Here is a 15854-nt window from a genome sequence, read left to right on the forward strand (position 1 = left end):
GGGTTGTAGCAGAGAGGTGCTTGTCCTTATCAGTGCAGTGCATGTTCCAGCTCACTTGCGTAGCTTTCTCTCGTCACACCGTAGTTGTATCCGGCCTTGAAAAATGGCTCCTTAGTGGTTTATTATGTTAAGTGCTCCAGATTACTGAGAACTGCATTCTTGTGCATTGCCATTTACTTGGGCTTTGTCATTTAATAATCAGAGCTGCCGAATTTACAAGTAGTCCTTTTCAGTAAATTAGGAACATTATATAGGTCTCGTACACTGATCTGTTTGAGTGGCATCCTGTACTCTGATTGGTCAGATCTGTTTTCTGGAGTGTTCTCACTATACAAAAAATTTGTCTTTCTAATTAGGTTCTCATAAAACCAAAGCCAGTGACATTTCAAGCCACAGTTGTGAGTGAACAGACCAGGCAGCTGGTGACTGAAACATTACAGCAGGCATCAAGGGTAGCAGAGACAGGAAACTCTTCTCTCCCAGAAGTGAAAGAAGAACCACAAACCTACACGGATAGCAGCTCTTCTTCTACAGAGTCCTCCCAGAGCTCCCAAGGTGTGTATTAGTGTGGCGTGAAATACCAATAGACTGTCTCACAAGTGTGCTAGCTAGTTTCTTCTAACTCGCTGCGTTTCTTTTTACTGCAGGCTTTCACTCAGTCTGTTAGCAGTGAGCATCATTGTTTTCCATTATGGCTTTATTTTGCTTTTATGAGCAGTTTACTATATGCCTTCATTTGCTATATGAAAAGTAGAGATAATGGTTTCATGTTGGACTCTGACTTGCTGTTATAATGGTTGTGGCCTGCAGCCTGTTCCCTCTTCCCAGGTAATCTGCAGGAGGTAGGCAGTGTAGAAGGGTTTTTTGGCAGCCCATGCTCTGCCACCGTCTTTCCTGAGTGCATTGAAGCATCTGTCCTCTGCATGACTGAAAGCTGTCACCTTTCTTGGGGGGTTGGAACTAAATGATCTTTAAGGTCCCTTCCAACCCTTACTATACTATGGTTCTGTGATACTATATATAATTCTGTAACTGTTGTCCTATTCTACCATTTTAAGTAAAATAAAAAGTTTTAAAGATTTACAAATTTATGAAAGTTTAGGAGCTGTTAATTCAGAATGCAGAATACATGTTGATCACCTGAACTGCTAAAACTTTCTGCAAGAGTTCAATCCAAGGCAAATTCAGCATACAAAGAAACCTGCTGAACTTTGATTGTTCAAACCAAAGCTTTAGCAAACAACCAAGATATAGGAACTTTTTTCTGTAAACTGTTCATAACATCACCAATATTTTACTTCAAGAGTCAATTGTAATAAAAGCAGTGTTGCAGAGTGAGAGCGTTCATCCTTGACAGCGTTCAAAGCACTAATTAGTAACTAATAATCTAGTCTAATTTGGATCTACAATCCTACTTTAAAGCAAGAAGTTGAACAAGAGACATCCAACCCAAAATGATTCTACGATGACCTGATGTGCCTTTGTTCTTTTGCAAACAGATTCTCAGCCTGTAGTCCATGTGATTGCTTCAAGAAGTCAAGATTGGTCAGAACATGAAATTGCTGTGGACACAAGCCCTACAATAATTTACCAGGATGTATCCAGTGAATCTCAGTCAGCTACATCCACGATTAAAGCTTTGTTGGAACTTCAGCAGACAACAGGTATGAAAGCACATGCGGTTCTTGTGTGGCATGACCCTAGCTGGGTGACAGGAGCCCACCAAAGTTGCTTTGTCACTCCCCATTTCAGCTGGACAGGAGAGAGAAAATAAAACATTCATAGGTTGAGATAGGGACAGGGAGACTCACTGATTATCATCATGGGCCAAACAGGTTCACCTTTGCGAAAATGAATGTAATTTATTGCTGATCAAATCAGAGTAGCATAATAGAAATAAAACCTAAATCTTGAAACACCTTCCCCCAACCCTTCTCTTCTTCCTAGGGTCAACTTTACTCCTCAATTCTCTACCTCCTGCCCCTGAGCAGCACAGGAGGACAGGGAACAGGGGTTGCAGTCAATTCATCACATATTGTTTCTGCTGCTATTTCCTCCTCAGGGGGAGGACTCCTCGTGCTCTTGCGCTACTCCAACATGGAGTTCCTCCCATGGGAGATAGTCCTCCATGAGCTTTTCCAATGTGAGTCCATCCCATGGACAGTAGTTCTTTATGAACTGCTCCAGTGTGGGTCCCCCATGAGGTCACAAGTCCTGCCAGTAAATCTGTTCCAGCATGGCCTCCTCTCTCCACGGGTCCACAGACCCTTCCAGTAGCCTGCTCCACTTCAGCCCTTCCACAGAGTCACAGTCTCCAGTGTGGGTCCTCCATGTGCTGCTGGTGGATATCTGCTCCACTGTTAACCTCTATGGACTGCAGGGAGACATCCTGCCTCACCGTGGCTTTCAGCATGGGCTGCAGGGGACTTTGTGCTCTTGCTCTTGGAGTACCTCCTGCCTCCCTTCTTCATTACCTTCATGCCTGCAGCGTTGTTTCTTGCACTTATTCTTACTCCTCTCCTTGGCTGCAGATTCCGTTGGGCAGTTTTTTCCCTTTCTTAAATCTGTTATCCCAGAGATGCTACCACTATCATTATTTGGCTTGTTGGCCAGCAGCAGGTGCATCTTGGAGATGGCTGGCATTGCCTCTATTGGACGTGGAGGAAGCTTCTAGCGGCTTCTGTGAGAAACCACCCCTATAGCCCCCTGGCTACCAGAACCCTGCCAAGTAAACACAATACAGTTTAGAACAATTTCAAAGCTTATTACTTGCTTAAGCAACAGTTTGTAATAAGTTTTGTAATTGAAAAGGGCCTATCTTGAATCATTGTGATTCCTTTCTTCTAATCCTGTAACAATTTGATTGAATCTACTATATAGTGTTCATTACCTATTTAATTAAAATTTTGCATTTTTATTGGAGGTTTATTTCATTATGGTGACTTACATACTGGAGATTTATTTAATGTTTTTATTTTCTTCTAAAACAGTGAAGGAGAAATTAGAATCAAAGCCGAGGCAGCCTACCATTGACTTAAGCCAAATGGCTGTCCCAATCCAGATGACCCAAGAAAAGAGGCATTCTCCAGAAAGTCCTTCAATTGCTGTAGTAGAGTCAGAATTAGTTGCTGAATATATCACGACTGGTAAGTGACTGAGGTAGTGTGAAGGTGGGTTTGCAGTTGAAGCCTGGGGTCTTAATTTTGGATTTTTTGGACAATGGGTTTCATTATTGGTTTCCACTGTAATTACCGTTGAGGAAATGAGTATTTTCTTCCACTCTTGAGACCCTGCAGGGGACAGAGGTTGCATCTGCTTTTCCGGGACATAGTAGAGGATGTTTCTAACTGGAACCAAGAGTTGTTGCTTCAAGACATAATAGTTGAACAGGTTTTCTGTTGGGATGGAGAGGACAGACTATCCTATGTGTCTTTAAGAAAAATGTCTAGTAATAAAAAAGTAGAAAATGAAGTTAAAGAAACTGTATATTATTTTTTGTGTATATGTAGAGGAGTCAGACTTGAAGTTACTTTAACCCATACTTGTAAAATGTTACTTGCTTAGCAGGATTAAGTGAGTTTTTAAGCCAGGTGTGCATTTAGCATGCTAACATAGTCCCTGACTTCTTCATTTGCTAGAAGGTTTTCAATTGGTAAATTTATACTCTTTAAGCAAATAAATTGTTTGAATTTATTATATTTGAGATTCAACCTTTCACTTTTTAAACTCTTGACTCCTATCTGGATGTCCATTTCCTGCAAGTCCTTGACTGCCTTCCACTGAACAACTCTTAGTTATATCACGTCCCAAAGGGCTGGGTGTGAGCCACTTCCTGTACATAGTTGAGAGAATTGAATTGTCTGGGTTTGACTTTAATTTCTCAAGTTCACATTATTGATCTCCCTACTTACTATATTTGGAAAATGAAAACAGAAGTGTGTTGAAAATCTACATTGGAAAAGAGGAATAAAATTTGATTATACTAAATTGTATGTCCAATCTGATATTTTCATTTTTCATTTTCCTGCTTCGTACTTCATTTTGTTCCATCCGTTGCGTGGTCTGACATTGGAGCTGATGGGGGTTTATTGTTATTCTTCTAAATAACATTTACTGTATCTGGATTCAGTTTTGAATGTTTGAGTCATGCTCCCTTGGATCTCTTTTAAAACAGCTCAGAAGTACAATAAATAATGCTAAAATGATCTCAAATTAACAGTCATTTACGTTTGCTGACACAGATAACATGCATTGAGCTTCTCTTCAAGGTCCCAGTTTTTGGTGTATCTTGCTGTAATAGTTTATGTAAAATACAGCCCGTATCAGGGACAATGGGAATTTACAGTTGATACCTTTGTAGACTTAACTGTTTTTCTGCAGCTTAGAATCCATATAAAGTACAAAAGTTGAAAATTTCCCTGAGCTATGATTACTGTTGGAAATACTGGGGTTTTTATAAACCTTGAGTTGATCAATGGGAGTCTACTGCAAAAGTACAGGCTGCTGTGGGTTCACTAGCAGCAGTTGCTGCTACAGCACAAAACTGGTTATTTTGCTCCTAGATTTTTGTTCCCCCAGTTTCTGTGAACATTGCCAGGGAATGCAGGTAATTGAGTTTTTCTTTTTGTTTTAGTTTATGCTTCTCAGGATTCATCAATAATCCATGTAGCTATATTTTCTGCTAAAACTTCAGTAGAAAGACAGTAAACAGTCTATAATGTGTTGTGAAAACTGCTGCGTGTGCCTAGACCAAAGGATTAATCTGTATGGGAGCTGGGATTTCAGCATGAGCTTCCTCTTGAGATGAAGGGAGCAGTTCACACATCTTAGTTTCACCTCTTTTTGTCTGTCTGCAGACTCAGGAAGACAACACTGTATTGGTTCACATTCGGAAGAATATCTACACAACCATATAGGTTAGAAACTTTACTTATAAATGAGCTTTTCAGTTGTGCAGGAACTGTTGGGGGGTATCCATGGTGAATATGGCACAGCGTGCAGGCCAGTATGGGTATAATCAAACTCCTTCCTTGGAGTGGGAAAGTAAAATTATCATATTAATTCAAGATATGGTCTTTCTTTTAAGTTTCATGAAGTTCACTAGAGACTTAAGTTATGTTACAACTGAATTTAAATGTTGCTTGTTTTCTTTCAGGTATTAATTATATTGTAATTAAAAAGTTAATTAAAGCAACTATTTACATACCAGTATGGATAGGAGTAAAGTTATTTGAATTCATGTCTTATCAGTGACTGCAATATAGAATCGTGTTTTGTTTTTTTCTCAGAAGATTATTTCTTTGTTGGTCCACTATTTAATTACAGTGGCATCACCATACCTCTAACTCCTGTTGTATCCGTTCTAAAAAGTGGCATGGACCCATGACAAGGTCTCCATTTTTTGGTCTGTGGTTTCTGATAAACCTCACTTGTTTTTGTAATACCCAAACATTTTCTAATTGTTGATCTTTCAAATTTAATCTGTACTCAGATGGTTATTTATTGCAGCCTGTCAGTGGTAGTGATTCAGCGAGCAAGGCTTGCTGTTCTTAATTGCAGTCAACTGTGAAGGTACTTTTAGCTTTATAAAAACCACAAAATAACTTTTGTGCTACAATGTTGTGCTGGTAGTTTATAAAGAACCCAGCTGAAGATAGAGTATAAATTATATTTACAAAATTGGTGTGTTGTGAGGACGGGGGCAGAAGAGGTTTGGATCAAGCTTGATTACTTAGGGAACAGAGAAAAGTAAATTCCCTCACTTGCTATTATAAGATGCTTCTCAGACTAGATCTACACTTCAAGGTTGAAGCTAACGTACAGTAAAAGATGTATTTCATTTTCGGGTCTTTATCTGTCTCATATATGCTCTCAGTTGAAGCTTAAATGCCAAGCAAATAGTTGAAGTTACTGCAGTTAGTTCTGGAGAAGTGCCACTGACCTCTTTACTTCTAGTTAGTCATCGGTCCCAGCCCCACCAGCAGTCATCTCAGCCCCAGAGGACTCTGCTGCAGCATGTGGCTCAGTCGCAGACAGCAACGCAAACTTCTGTTGTGGTGAAATCTATCCCTGCATCTTCCACAGGCGCGATTACCCATATCATGCAGCAGGTTGTACCCTTTCTTTTCCCAACAGTCTATAAACAGCAGGAGATTATATAAATGATACAGGGCCAGAGCTTGTTCTGAATTAATATGCCATGTTGCTGCCACTGAAAATGCTATAGTGTAAGGGCAAATTAATAACTTAACTTTAATATTGCCTGTTTTGATGATGAGGGTGGTGGGATTAAAGGGAAGCAGTTAATGAGATTACTTTAGACTGTTAAGAGGTGTTAAATCCCTCTCTGGAAAGAGAGGGCTTCCTAGGTGAGTTCTTGCTCTCTATATGTCATCTCTCCAACAGAAACAAGTTGATCTTTTTCTGTACATCATATTGCAAGGGCCTAGGGTCTTTAGGTTGTGTTGGTATTAGTGTAGGGGGAAGAGAGGTGAAGCAGAGTCTGGTCAGTGTACAGAGCACACAACATCTTTTTCATTTGAGGGCTTTAATTTGTGAATGAGCAAACTTCTCTGAATCAAAAAGATCATATTTAGACCAGTACGGTGAGGATATGAAGCACTTCAAGCGAACAGTGTAGCTTGTGGTGAAATATTAGTGAAACCGCTCCAGTGCCTTTCAAGACATGGTCAACTCTGCAGTGCTTTGACTTCTAGGAACTTCAGCTGTGGATGAGAACAGTACTCTGTTATGTTATAAACCCACTTCAGAGACTGTATTTTCACAGGTATCTAAATAGGAGGCCTCATCTTGCTAAGGCTGCTTAATTAGTCTATATCACAGTGTACAAGTATAGTAACGTAGATCTCTTGCTCCCTCAAATCCCTCAAAAAGAAAAGAAACCATGTTTGTACAATGTTTGTGCACAACTCCCAAGAAAAAATGCAATAAAATTTCAAGGAAAGAAGAAGAGAGAATCTTTATGGAAATAGGGTGGGGTGAAGGTATATGGGGACCTGCAGAAGAAACCATGGAGAAGATGACTAGGCTTTCAAGAGGCAGAGTAAGAATTTATTGTGGAGAAAGACTGGCTTTAATGAGGAGCTACTGGTTCAACTGCTAATCCCTGCTGCTTCATATCCAGCTGCCATGCAACCTTAGCAGCTTTTAACTTTAGTCTAAGGCATATGGGGGCTACATTGTCTCCACTGAGGATTAGATATGCAGTTAATGTTGTTACATAGAGATGCACCACATTTTAACATGATAATAATAGCTATTGATTGCTTATATATTGTGGAATCTCCATGCAAGGGCACCTTTTTATATGTGAATTGTGAGTCTGGTGTTCAGATAGTCCAGTTGAAACATTAAAAATTATTTTTAGATTGTGTACTCTTACAATTTGCATTTCTCTTCACTAACTTGCTCTAACTTCTTCTTGTTAAGGCCTTAAGCAGTCACACTGCATTTACCAAACACAGTGAACAACTTGGAACTGAGGAAGGAGAAGTGGAAGAGATGGACACCTTAGATCCTCAGACTGGCCTGTTCTACAGATCTGCCCTGACGCAATCGCAGACACAAAAACAGCAAAAACTGAGTCAGCCACAGCTGGAACAGACTCAACTGCAAGTGAAAACTCTGCAGTGTTTCCAGACTAAGCAGAAGCAGACAATCCACCTGCAGGCCGATCAAATCCAGCACAAACTCCCACAAATGCCCCAGCTTTCTATAAGGCATCAAAAGCTAACCCCCCTGCAGCAAGAGCAAGCACAGACCAAACCAGATGCACAGCACCCCCCACACCCCATGATGGCCAAAGAAAGGCAACTCCCTACCTTAGTGGCACAGCCACAGCAAACTGTAGTACAGGTGCTTGCAGTAAAAACCACGCAGCAGCTGCCCAAACTGCAACAGGCACCAACGGCACAAAAAATCTACGTGCAACCCCAACCCCCCCAGAGTCAAATGCAGCTACCTGCCTCTTCAGAGAAACAGCCAGCAAGCCAGGTAACGGAATATTGATAGCATGCAAAATACACGTCGCTGTTCAAGGAAAAAAAAAAATCAAAACACCAACCCTGTCGCTGTAGCAGTGTTTTGTCCTGGCAAGAGAGAACTCCTCATTCCACTGGTATTAATTAACCCGGCAGAAGGTTGGCACTAGGAAAGACAAGCACATGGTATAGGGGAAAGATCCGTAGAGTTCAGAGAAGTATTTTGTTGGACAGTTTTTATGAATTTCTGCCACCACTGGTGCATGGAATTTGTCCCTAGTTATTTTCTTTAAGTTTTTAGGTATGATACGTTATTATTTTCCGTTCCCGTAGCACTTTTTATTTCTGTGGAAATAAAAAATGAATACACTGCAGTCTCCTAAGGCTCTCCATTGTACATCTTCCTTTGTAGTTTACATCTTCTTTAAGTTTTGTTGCTTTCATGTACAGAAGTAATTTGATTTTCCTTGGGAGGGAAAAATGTAAAGACCGAATGGAAAAAAGTTACCAGTATTTTAACTAATTCCAGGAAAGTACAAGTATTGGGGATTTTTGCCCTTTCAGGAATACGTGTGAAAATGGGAGTTAACAAACGTCACATGGGGATGTAAATCCCAAAGGAAAAGGAGGCTGCTGTGTTATTATGCTGCTACAATCCTTATCTAGCAGACTACAAAGCTGCTTTCCCCCAGGCTTTAGTTAACTGTTACCATATTGCTAGTTACTTTGTTAAAACACTGAGTTTCAACTGTCTTCCTGATAGCAACTATGTTGTTTGTGCCATACTGTCCTTGGAAATATTGATTAGATATTCAATAAAAAAAAAATTAGCTGTAACATGCACAACAAAAATTTGATTTTCAGGTGCAGCATCCAATTATAACGCAAGGATCCACTGTTACAAAGATAACTTTTGAGGGGCATCAGCCTCCTTCTGTTTCAAAGGTAGCAGGTGGCAATTCTGTGCCCGAACTGGCATTGCCAGTTACCAGCCTATTTCCCATGCAGGCATCCGCGAAGACAGCAGTAGCAGATATTTTGAGAGTGTCTGTGGTGGAAGCTCAGATTGATACAAGCATAGAACATACAATAGTGGATCCCCCAAACAAGGCTATATCCACTAGTAAACTTGCTAGCGAAGCAGAGTCGTCACCTTGTACCCAGGTGCCAAGGGTGACTGCAGTAGGGATGACTGCAACTTCCATCCCTCAGCAACAGACGTGTGCAGAATCCAGTTCAAGTCCTCCTGCTGTTGGTCCTACTTTAACAGAGAGGAAACTCGATGCACAAGGAATGCCTACGACAAACCAGTTCATACACATTCAGAATATATCACAAAAGCAAGCTGAAGAGAGTTCATCAGAAATTGTTGTCCAGGTAAGAGAAGACCAGAGCAAATAAGGCAAAGGTTATGCAGAGCAAACGCGTCTGATGTGATGATAGCAACTGAACAATATTTGAGTGTTTTTGTTTTCCTTCCCCAATTTTTGGTTGCTTCTCTATTCTTACGTTTGTAATGGATTACTACTTCGAAGTGTGCAATTCTTAAATTGAGCTTGAGTTTCTCTAGCACTGTATCATTCACTGTGTCCTTGGTGTCTTCCTTTCTTTTTCAGTTAAGAAAACAAACCAAGCTCACTTAGTTTTCAGGGTAATTTTATTTGAAATGCTTAAAATGTAACCCTCAGCACTACCTAAGGAACTATGAAACAGAATTTTTTATGGTACCTATTCTTGTTACATCCGAGTATAAAATTAGAACAAAAAATTAGGGCGTAGGGTTCTACTTACTGAGGAAATTCAGCAAATGAGGTCTAGATTCAGAAGAAATCTTGTTAACTTCACTTAAAACTCATCTTAGCATATCTGAGATAAAATAACTATTAATCTTGAGTGTAAATGTTTTGAGTCATTGCCTATCTGATGATTGGTATTTCCATTGATTTTGCTGTCTTAAATATGATGTTTTATGATGTAACACATGGTCAGAATACTGACTGAGGAAGTAGTTAAGTCATCAAGGGACTCATAGTGGTATAATATGAAGCTTTGTAGACACGTCGGCATGGCATATGTTCACACAAATGATAGTGTGGATTGCAGTGGTTTTATTGTGTGTCATATTAATGTTACAGTGAAATGCTTCTGATGTGGGAAATAATTTGTGTAAAGAGCTTTCCATTTTTTCATGCTGCTTTGTAAAATCTTCATTTCAGCTACCTTCCCTTTTGTAGAAATTATCGGTTTTTTACTCATTTTTAGCCCTCATTTCCCTAAATAGACAAAGGTAGATTTCTGTTTTACTTCGTGTGTATATTTTGCGAATATGTATTGTTTCTCATTGTGATATGTTATAAGCTGTTTCAAAAGTAAAATACTGCCCAGAATTTCAGTTGTATGAAGTTGTAGATTTAGTTTCTAGAACCTATGAAAGTGTAAATGGAAATAAATAGCATAGATCCCTTGCGTTTCTCAGTCTCTATGGTACTGCAGCTGTGAGCACAGCCAGAGCTTGTTTTGTATTGTATACAAAAAAAAAAAAAACATAGCTAGTCCTTATACTTGAATGTTTTGTTTGTGAAAGATAAGAAAAAGATAAGGCCAAAGAAAGTATTATCTCTGCTTTTGGGGAGTGATGAATGGTGAGCATTGGTGGTTTAGCTGTTGGTTGCTCTGCTATCACAGACCTTTAGTGCAGATCCAAGGCCAAGATCAGTGCCTTAACAGTAAGATTATTCAAGTTTTCTCATTCACAACCTAATCTGCTGAACGGGTGCTTTGAAGCTTTATCTAACGTAATGTAACGAGCAACAAGCCTTTGCTAGGGAAAATTGCTTTTGGAAACCAAATATCCCTTTTCCATAAATGCCTGCACTTGTGCAGATGCTTTTACCTGTGACATCTGTGTGTGTTAAAACTTGAATCTTTTCTTTCTTTCAGACTATCCCTCACTATTCCATCCCTTGTCACTCCAGCTCCAATGTGGTAGTGGAACCCAGTGGGCTTCTGGAGCTCAACAACTTCACCAGTCAGCGCCTTGATGATGAGGAAACGGCAGTGGAGCAAGATGTGGACAGTGGCACTGAGGACGGCACTGAGCCCAGCCCCTCTCGAAGTTCTGCTGAACAATCCTAAGGAATTGGGACACTGGAGTGCACTTTAAAATATCTTGGGATTTTTAGTATCCAAGATGCCCTTGTATTGTGGTGTCTTAGAGCACTTTGCCTGTTAGAGTTGTTCATTGGACCCTTGAAGCATCAGTGTGTTTTAACAAGACAATATTGCAAAAGCTGCATCTTAAAAATTGTTTCCAAAAGAAAAAAAAAGGAAAAAGCAGAGATTTAGTAAACCTGTGACAGTGGAATGTGCTGTTAAAAAGCAAATCTGCAGCGAATTCTACAGCTCATGCTATTGAAACCCTTGCCCAGATACTGAAACAGCTTTCAGTGAAAAGGGATCATTACGTTGCTGTGTCTTTTTGTTACCTGTTGAGCAACACCATCAAAAAAAGAGAATGTTTAATAAATATTTGTATTTTTAAATAGCATGTGAGAGAAAAAGTATCTCTGACAGTGCTGGAAAAGCCCCAGTGATTTTGGAATTGGTTAGCTTTCTTGCACTTGTGCTCACTTAGGATTAAGATTTTTCATAAGCCTAAAAATATAGTTTATTTTTTTAAAATTCTTGTTGGTGAATGTTTGGAAATAAGCAAAATCACTAACTGGTAGCAAAATGGATTTGCTAGTGGATTTTTGTTTTCATGCTTTACAAGAGTTAGGGTAACAGTGTATGAGGCATTTGTTTGTGCCATAAGCACACGAAATGCTCTTCTACTCTAGTTATATCTTTGAATATTTATTTAAATAAAAAATTTTAAGTGAGGCCAAGTTGTTTAAAAAGTTACTGTGAAACAGGTGTGTTAATTCTAATACAAACGGGGGGGTGGGGGATGGGAGGTGGATGTATTTTGCTATAAATCAATTTTTCAAATCGGGGATAAGTGGTTCAGCATCTTTCAAAGTTGAACCTTCACATTTAGAGGTGAGCTAGGGCTTTTAAAAATCTGTATTTTACTCTTACATGCTGTTTATATAAAGTGACCATTTTGGGAATTTAAAAGCTTAAATCGATATACAGCAGTAGGTTTCAGAAATTAGCCTTATGACTTGGCTTGTTGAAGCAATACATTGGGGTTTTGTGATAGTTACAAGCCACAGAGAGTTTTGGGTTCAGGTGGGATAAAAGAACCAGTTTTAATACATTCTGCTAATGAAGACAATACTTTTTTTTTCCCAAATGTATATAACACCATGTTTTTAACTGTTTTGTATAGATTTCATTATAAATAACTAAGCGTTTTAAGACTTTGGCATATCATTTAATTGTATATACATCTGTCAGCCTAACTGCCCACTTTTTGGTGCTGAAGTACTACTGTAAGTAGATTTCATCCAAAGTCTAATACAGCTTTTTGCGTCACTCTTTTTTTAAGTTGTGATTTTACTGTTGATATTGTAGTTAAGATTAAATTCCAACTACAGTAACTAACTAAAAATACAGAACCTAAAAAAGCATTTATCTTACTTGTCCCGAGTATTCCCTATGTAAGACATGCAGTAACCCCTAGATGGTGCTGTTGATTTTTTCATCTAACATCAGTTTTTCTATAAATTGAGTCCCAATGACTTTCATACACCCTTTTTTCCTTCTGTTTTCCATCAGCATTAGACCCAAAATCATGGTGGAGAAATGTCCTGATAAATTCAGTGTGTGAATGCCAGAGTAGTAGGGTGGGGAACTAATTATTTTGCATTACCTTTACGTTGGAATAGGTACTGGTTTGGTTTCTGCTGTATTTGGAGCTCAGAGTGGAAGAGAATATATGAAATGAAATGTACTGTATTTATTTCTCTAGTAAAGCACAAAATAGCCGTACCAATATGCCATTCTACATAGTTCAGGGTTTGATAGCTGCTTGGAAGCTTTTACTCTTCTTTAGCTGGAAATGACTGTGACCCACAATAGTGACCAAGTTGTGATGTAAGCCCTGAAAGTTCCACAGTGCTACAGAATGACAAAAAGTGATTTAATACAGATTTTACTGCCAGTGGGATTGGACAGGCTGTTGTGCTTTGCAGATGCCAGCATAAAGCATAATATACAGTTTTCCATACACGGTTCTGAAAAGCCCAGAGCAGATGAGACAGTTTTTCTGGCTTGTATTAAATTTTTATTATCACCTGGGCTCTTGCAGTATTTTGAGTGTCCCTGGCATATCTAGGACTGAAAGGCAATGAAAACATAACATAGAGCAAGGTTTTTCTTAAGTGCTTTTGTCAAGGAACTTTGCCTTGATTTATGGTTTAATGTTTAGGTGAATGTGTGTGCTCTATCCAGCCAAAAAGGGATACTAAGAAATGGCATAAGGTGAGTTGAGCATTCCTAATGCATTAAGTATGTCGTTAAGTTCTGGTCCAATTTATTCCAGTGTTCTGTGTTAGACTTTTGTTTGCATTGTCAGTGATGACTTTACAGCAGAGGTATGAGCAACTACGGTGAGCTCTGACAGTTCCTTGAAGACAGGAAATCTTTTCAAACCATGAAAGCTGTTAGTGTTGCTATGAGGGGTAATTGTTTTCAGACTGGCAAATTGAAGCACATGGAGGGGGTATCCAAGGGGTCATGCAAGAAATTTAGAAAAAGGTCTTTTGTAGTCAATGCATTCATTCTTGAAACTCTGATGCTTTCCCAAACTGAGTTGATTTTTTTCAGATTCTCTTATTTAATTTGTTCTAGCACTTCACCATATAAATAACTTTAATAATAAGGAATATACAAGATGAGCTAACATTTAGAGTCAAGATTATTTTTTTTCTTAGTTACTTGATTTTTGAGAACAACTGTAAGAAGACATGCTCAGAGCGTTTGGCCTTCTCCTCCTTTTCATCCACTCTAGGCAGCGCTGCCTGTTCCTTGTCCTGCCCTGCAGATGTGCAGGTTTTTCATGCCTGTCCTTGGGATACTTACCTCATCCTACTGCAGCCACATATCCAACTCCTCACAGACTTATAAATATCACTGAGATGCTAAAAATGAAACATCAGTGTGTAAGATAACATTTTCCTATCCCTGCTCCTTAATAGGCTACATCTTCCTTTCTGAAATGAATTTGATCTCCCTCCTTGGAACAGACCCTGAATAGTACCCGAATTTTCTAAAACTCTTGCTATGAAAGTAACATTAGAAGGAGTACTGAAACAAGGGAGGAGTTATGCCCATTTCGAAGATGCGTACAGTCACAGAGGACCACATGTTTTCTGGAAAGATTTAACCATCAGAGTAAATGTATCTTCAGTCTTTCTCCACTAGCAAAATGAGCTTTTGAAATTTCAGGGCGAAATAGGAAAACAGAAGTTACTTGGCAGTTGTGAGTGTCATCTTACATATAGGGGGACCCTTTGAACAGAATGCATGACTAAATAGATGGGATTTTAAAAAAAACCAAGACCTTTAAAAAAATAAAAATCAGAGAAACTTAAGATTATATGCTTTTTTATGTATATAAATAGTTCCTGGACTCTAAGGATTTCACAGATGGAGATGTTTATGCATCTCCGTAAGTATATGGCAAAGGCAGATGGTTTCAACTTGGCTATGTTCAATCCAGAGAAGACTGAGCATAATTTAAGATAACAAACTAGAAGAATCGTGCTGCTTCAGGGTTTGCCTGTATTTGAAAAATAGTATGTTTAGCACCTGTGGCACAGGACTCGCTGCATTTCCTAAGTTTGATGTAAACTGTGAAAAATGATTGCTAACAGCCTGTAAAAAGTTTCTTTCCATGCTATGGGGCTTAGAGTTTTTGGTCTACTCAAAATCTGTCATGAAAATCTGTGAATCTGGTTTCTTCCAGTAAAAATGCAACACGTAACTTAGGATAAATTTAGAGCTTAACATAGTTCATCAAAGAGAAAGTTAGGGAAGAGGTGCCTTAAGATGTATTTGTGAGCTCTTATGCAAGAAGAAATCATTATTGGCTCTTTAGTCTGATACACAGGCATAGAAATTGAAACTTGAAAAAATCAATACAGAGACTGAGGATAATTAATTAGAGTTACCAGGGAGTGTCATTTTGAGTCTTTTCTCTCGTAACAGGCACCAGGACTGCAAGTTGAAATGCAGTGACCTCATATCTCGTATAAATGCAATTAAACTAGACAGTTGCATTGGTGTCTTAAGTCTTTAAACTCCATTAAAAGAAAAAAAAAAAAGGATGATAGAATAATATTTCATGGTACCTTGAGGCAGCTCAAGCTGTGACTGCAAGTGGAGGTTGCAGTGGTGGTGGGGTTTTTTGTCTTTGTGTACTTGAGTGAAAAGTCACTAAAGTGTTGTAAATAGGATGATGACTACCTGGGAAGTTGTTCATCATTTCTAGAGAGAAGGGTATTTGAATTATTGGAGCAGGGAAAATATTAAGAGGTCTTTAACAGTAACAGCATGGCCTGGAATAATTTTTGGAGTCCAGGATTGCTAAGACTTGTCCCATAAGTACTAGTGCAGATCAGTTCCTACTCAAAACTTCATATGATTTTGGTTTTGCCTATTTCTTGGCTGCTTTTGAAAATATAATTTCTCGTGATGATATCTTAATGTTTTCCACACATTTTCTTCTCAGTTTTCAGCAGTTTGAAGTTTTCTGACATGCCATTTTCTGTAGCTGACTTCACTAAATGGATTCTGTCATGAGGAAAAGCTACACATGTTGCTTAACTGGGGGTGGGTAATTAGGACCATGGGCTCTTTTGGTTATCAATGAACTCTTTGGAGCGTCGTAGGCACATGAGCCAGTCT

The 15854-nt window shown here is 39.0% G+C and overlaps 1 protein-coding gene across 5 annotated transcripts in view; it reads left to right on the plus strand.

Moving 5' to 3' along the window:
- The window catches only part of EMSY (EMSY transcriptional repressor, BRCA2 interacting), a 43078-nt gene extending 27895 nt beyond the window's left edge, over window positions 1–15183 (plus strand). Inside the window, exons 14-21 of one of the 5 annotated variants that reach the window (XM_054074094.1) lie at window positions 357–555; window positions 1500–1664; window positions 2991–3146; window positions 4857–4916; window positions 5956–6110; window positions 7450–8013; window positions 9213–9377; window positions 10941–15183. In XM_054074094.1, coding sequence (XP_053930069.1) covers window positions 357–555; window positions 1500–1664; window positions 2991–3146; window positions 4857–4916; window positions 5956–6110; window positions 7450–8013; window positions 9213–9377; window positions 10941–11135 — 1659 coding nt within the window. In that variant the 3' untranslated portion in view covers window positions 11136–15183. Of the gene's footprint in view, window positions 1–356; window positions 556–1499; window positions 1665–2990; window positions 3147–4856; window positions 4917–5955; window positions 6111–7449; window positions 8014–8864; window positions 9378–10940 lie in introns of all 5 variants that reach the window. The other 4 variants (XM_054074086.1, XM_054074082.1, XM_054074067.1 and 1 more) reach the window with 4 other exon arrangements.
- Window positions 15184–15854: the final 671 nt, after the last annotated feature.

Source organism: Cuculus canorus, chromosome 1, assembly GCF_017976375.1.
Source record: "Cuculus canorus isolate bCucCan1 chromosome 1, bCucCan1.pri, whole genome shotgun sequence".
Taxonomy (NCBI): Eukaryota; Metazoa; Chordata; class Aves; order Cuculiformes; family Cuculidae; genus Cuculus; species Cuculus canorus.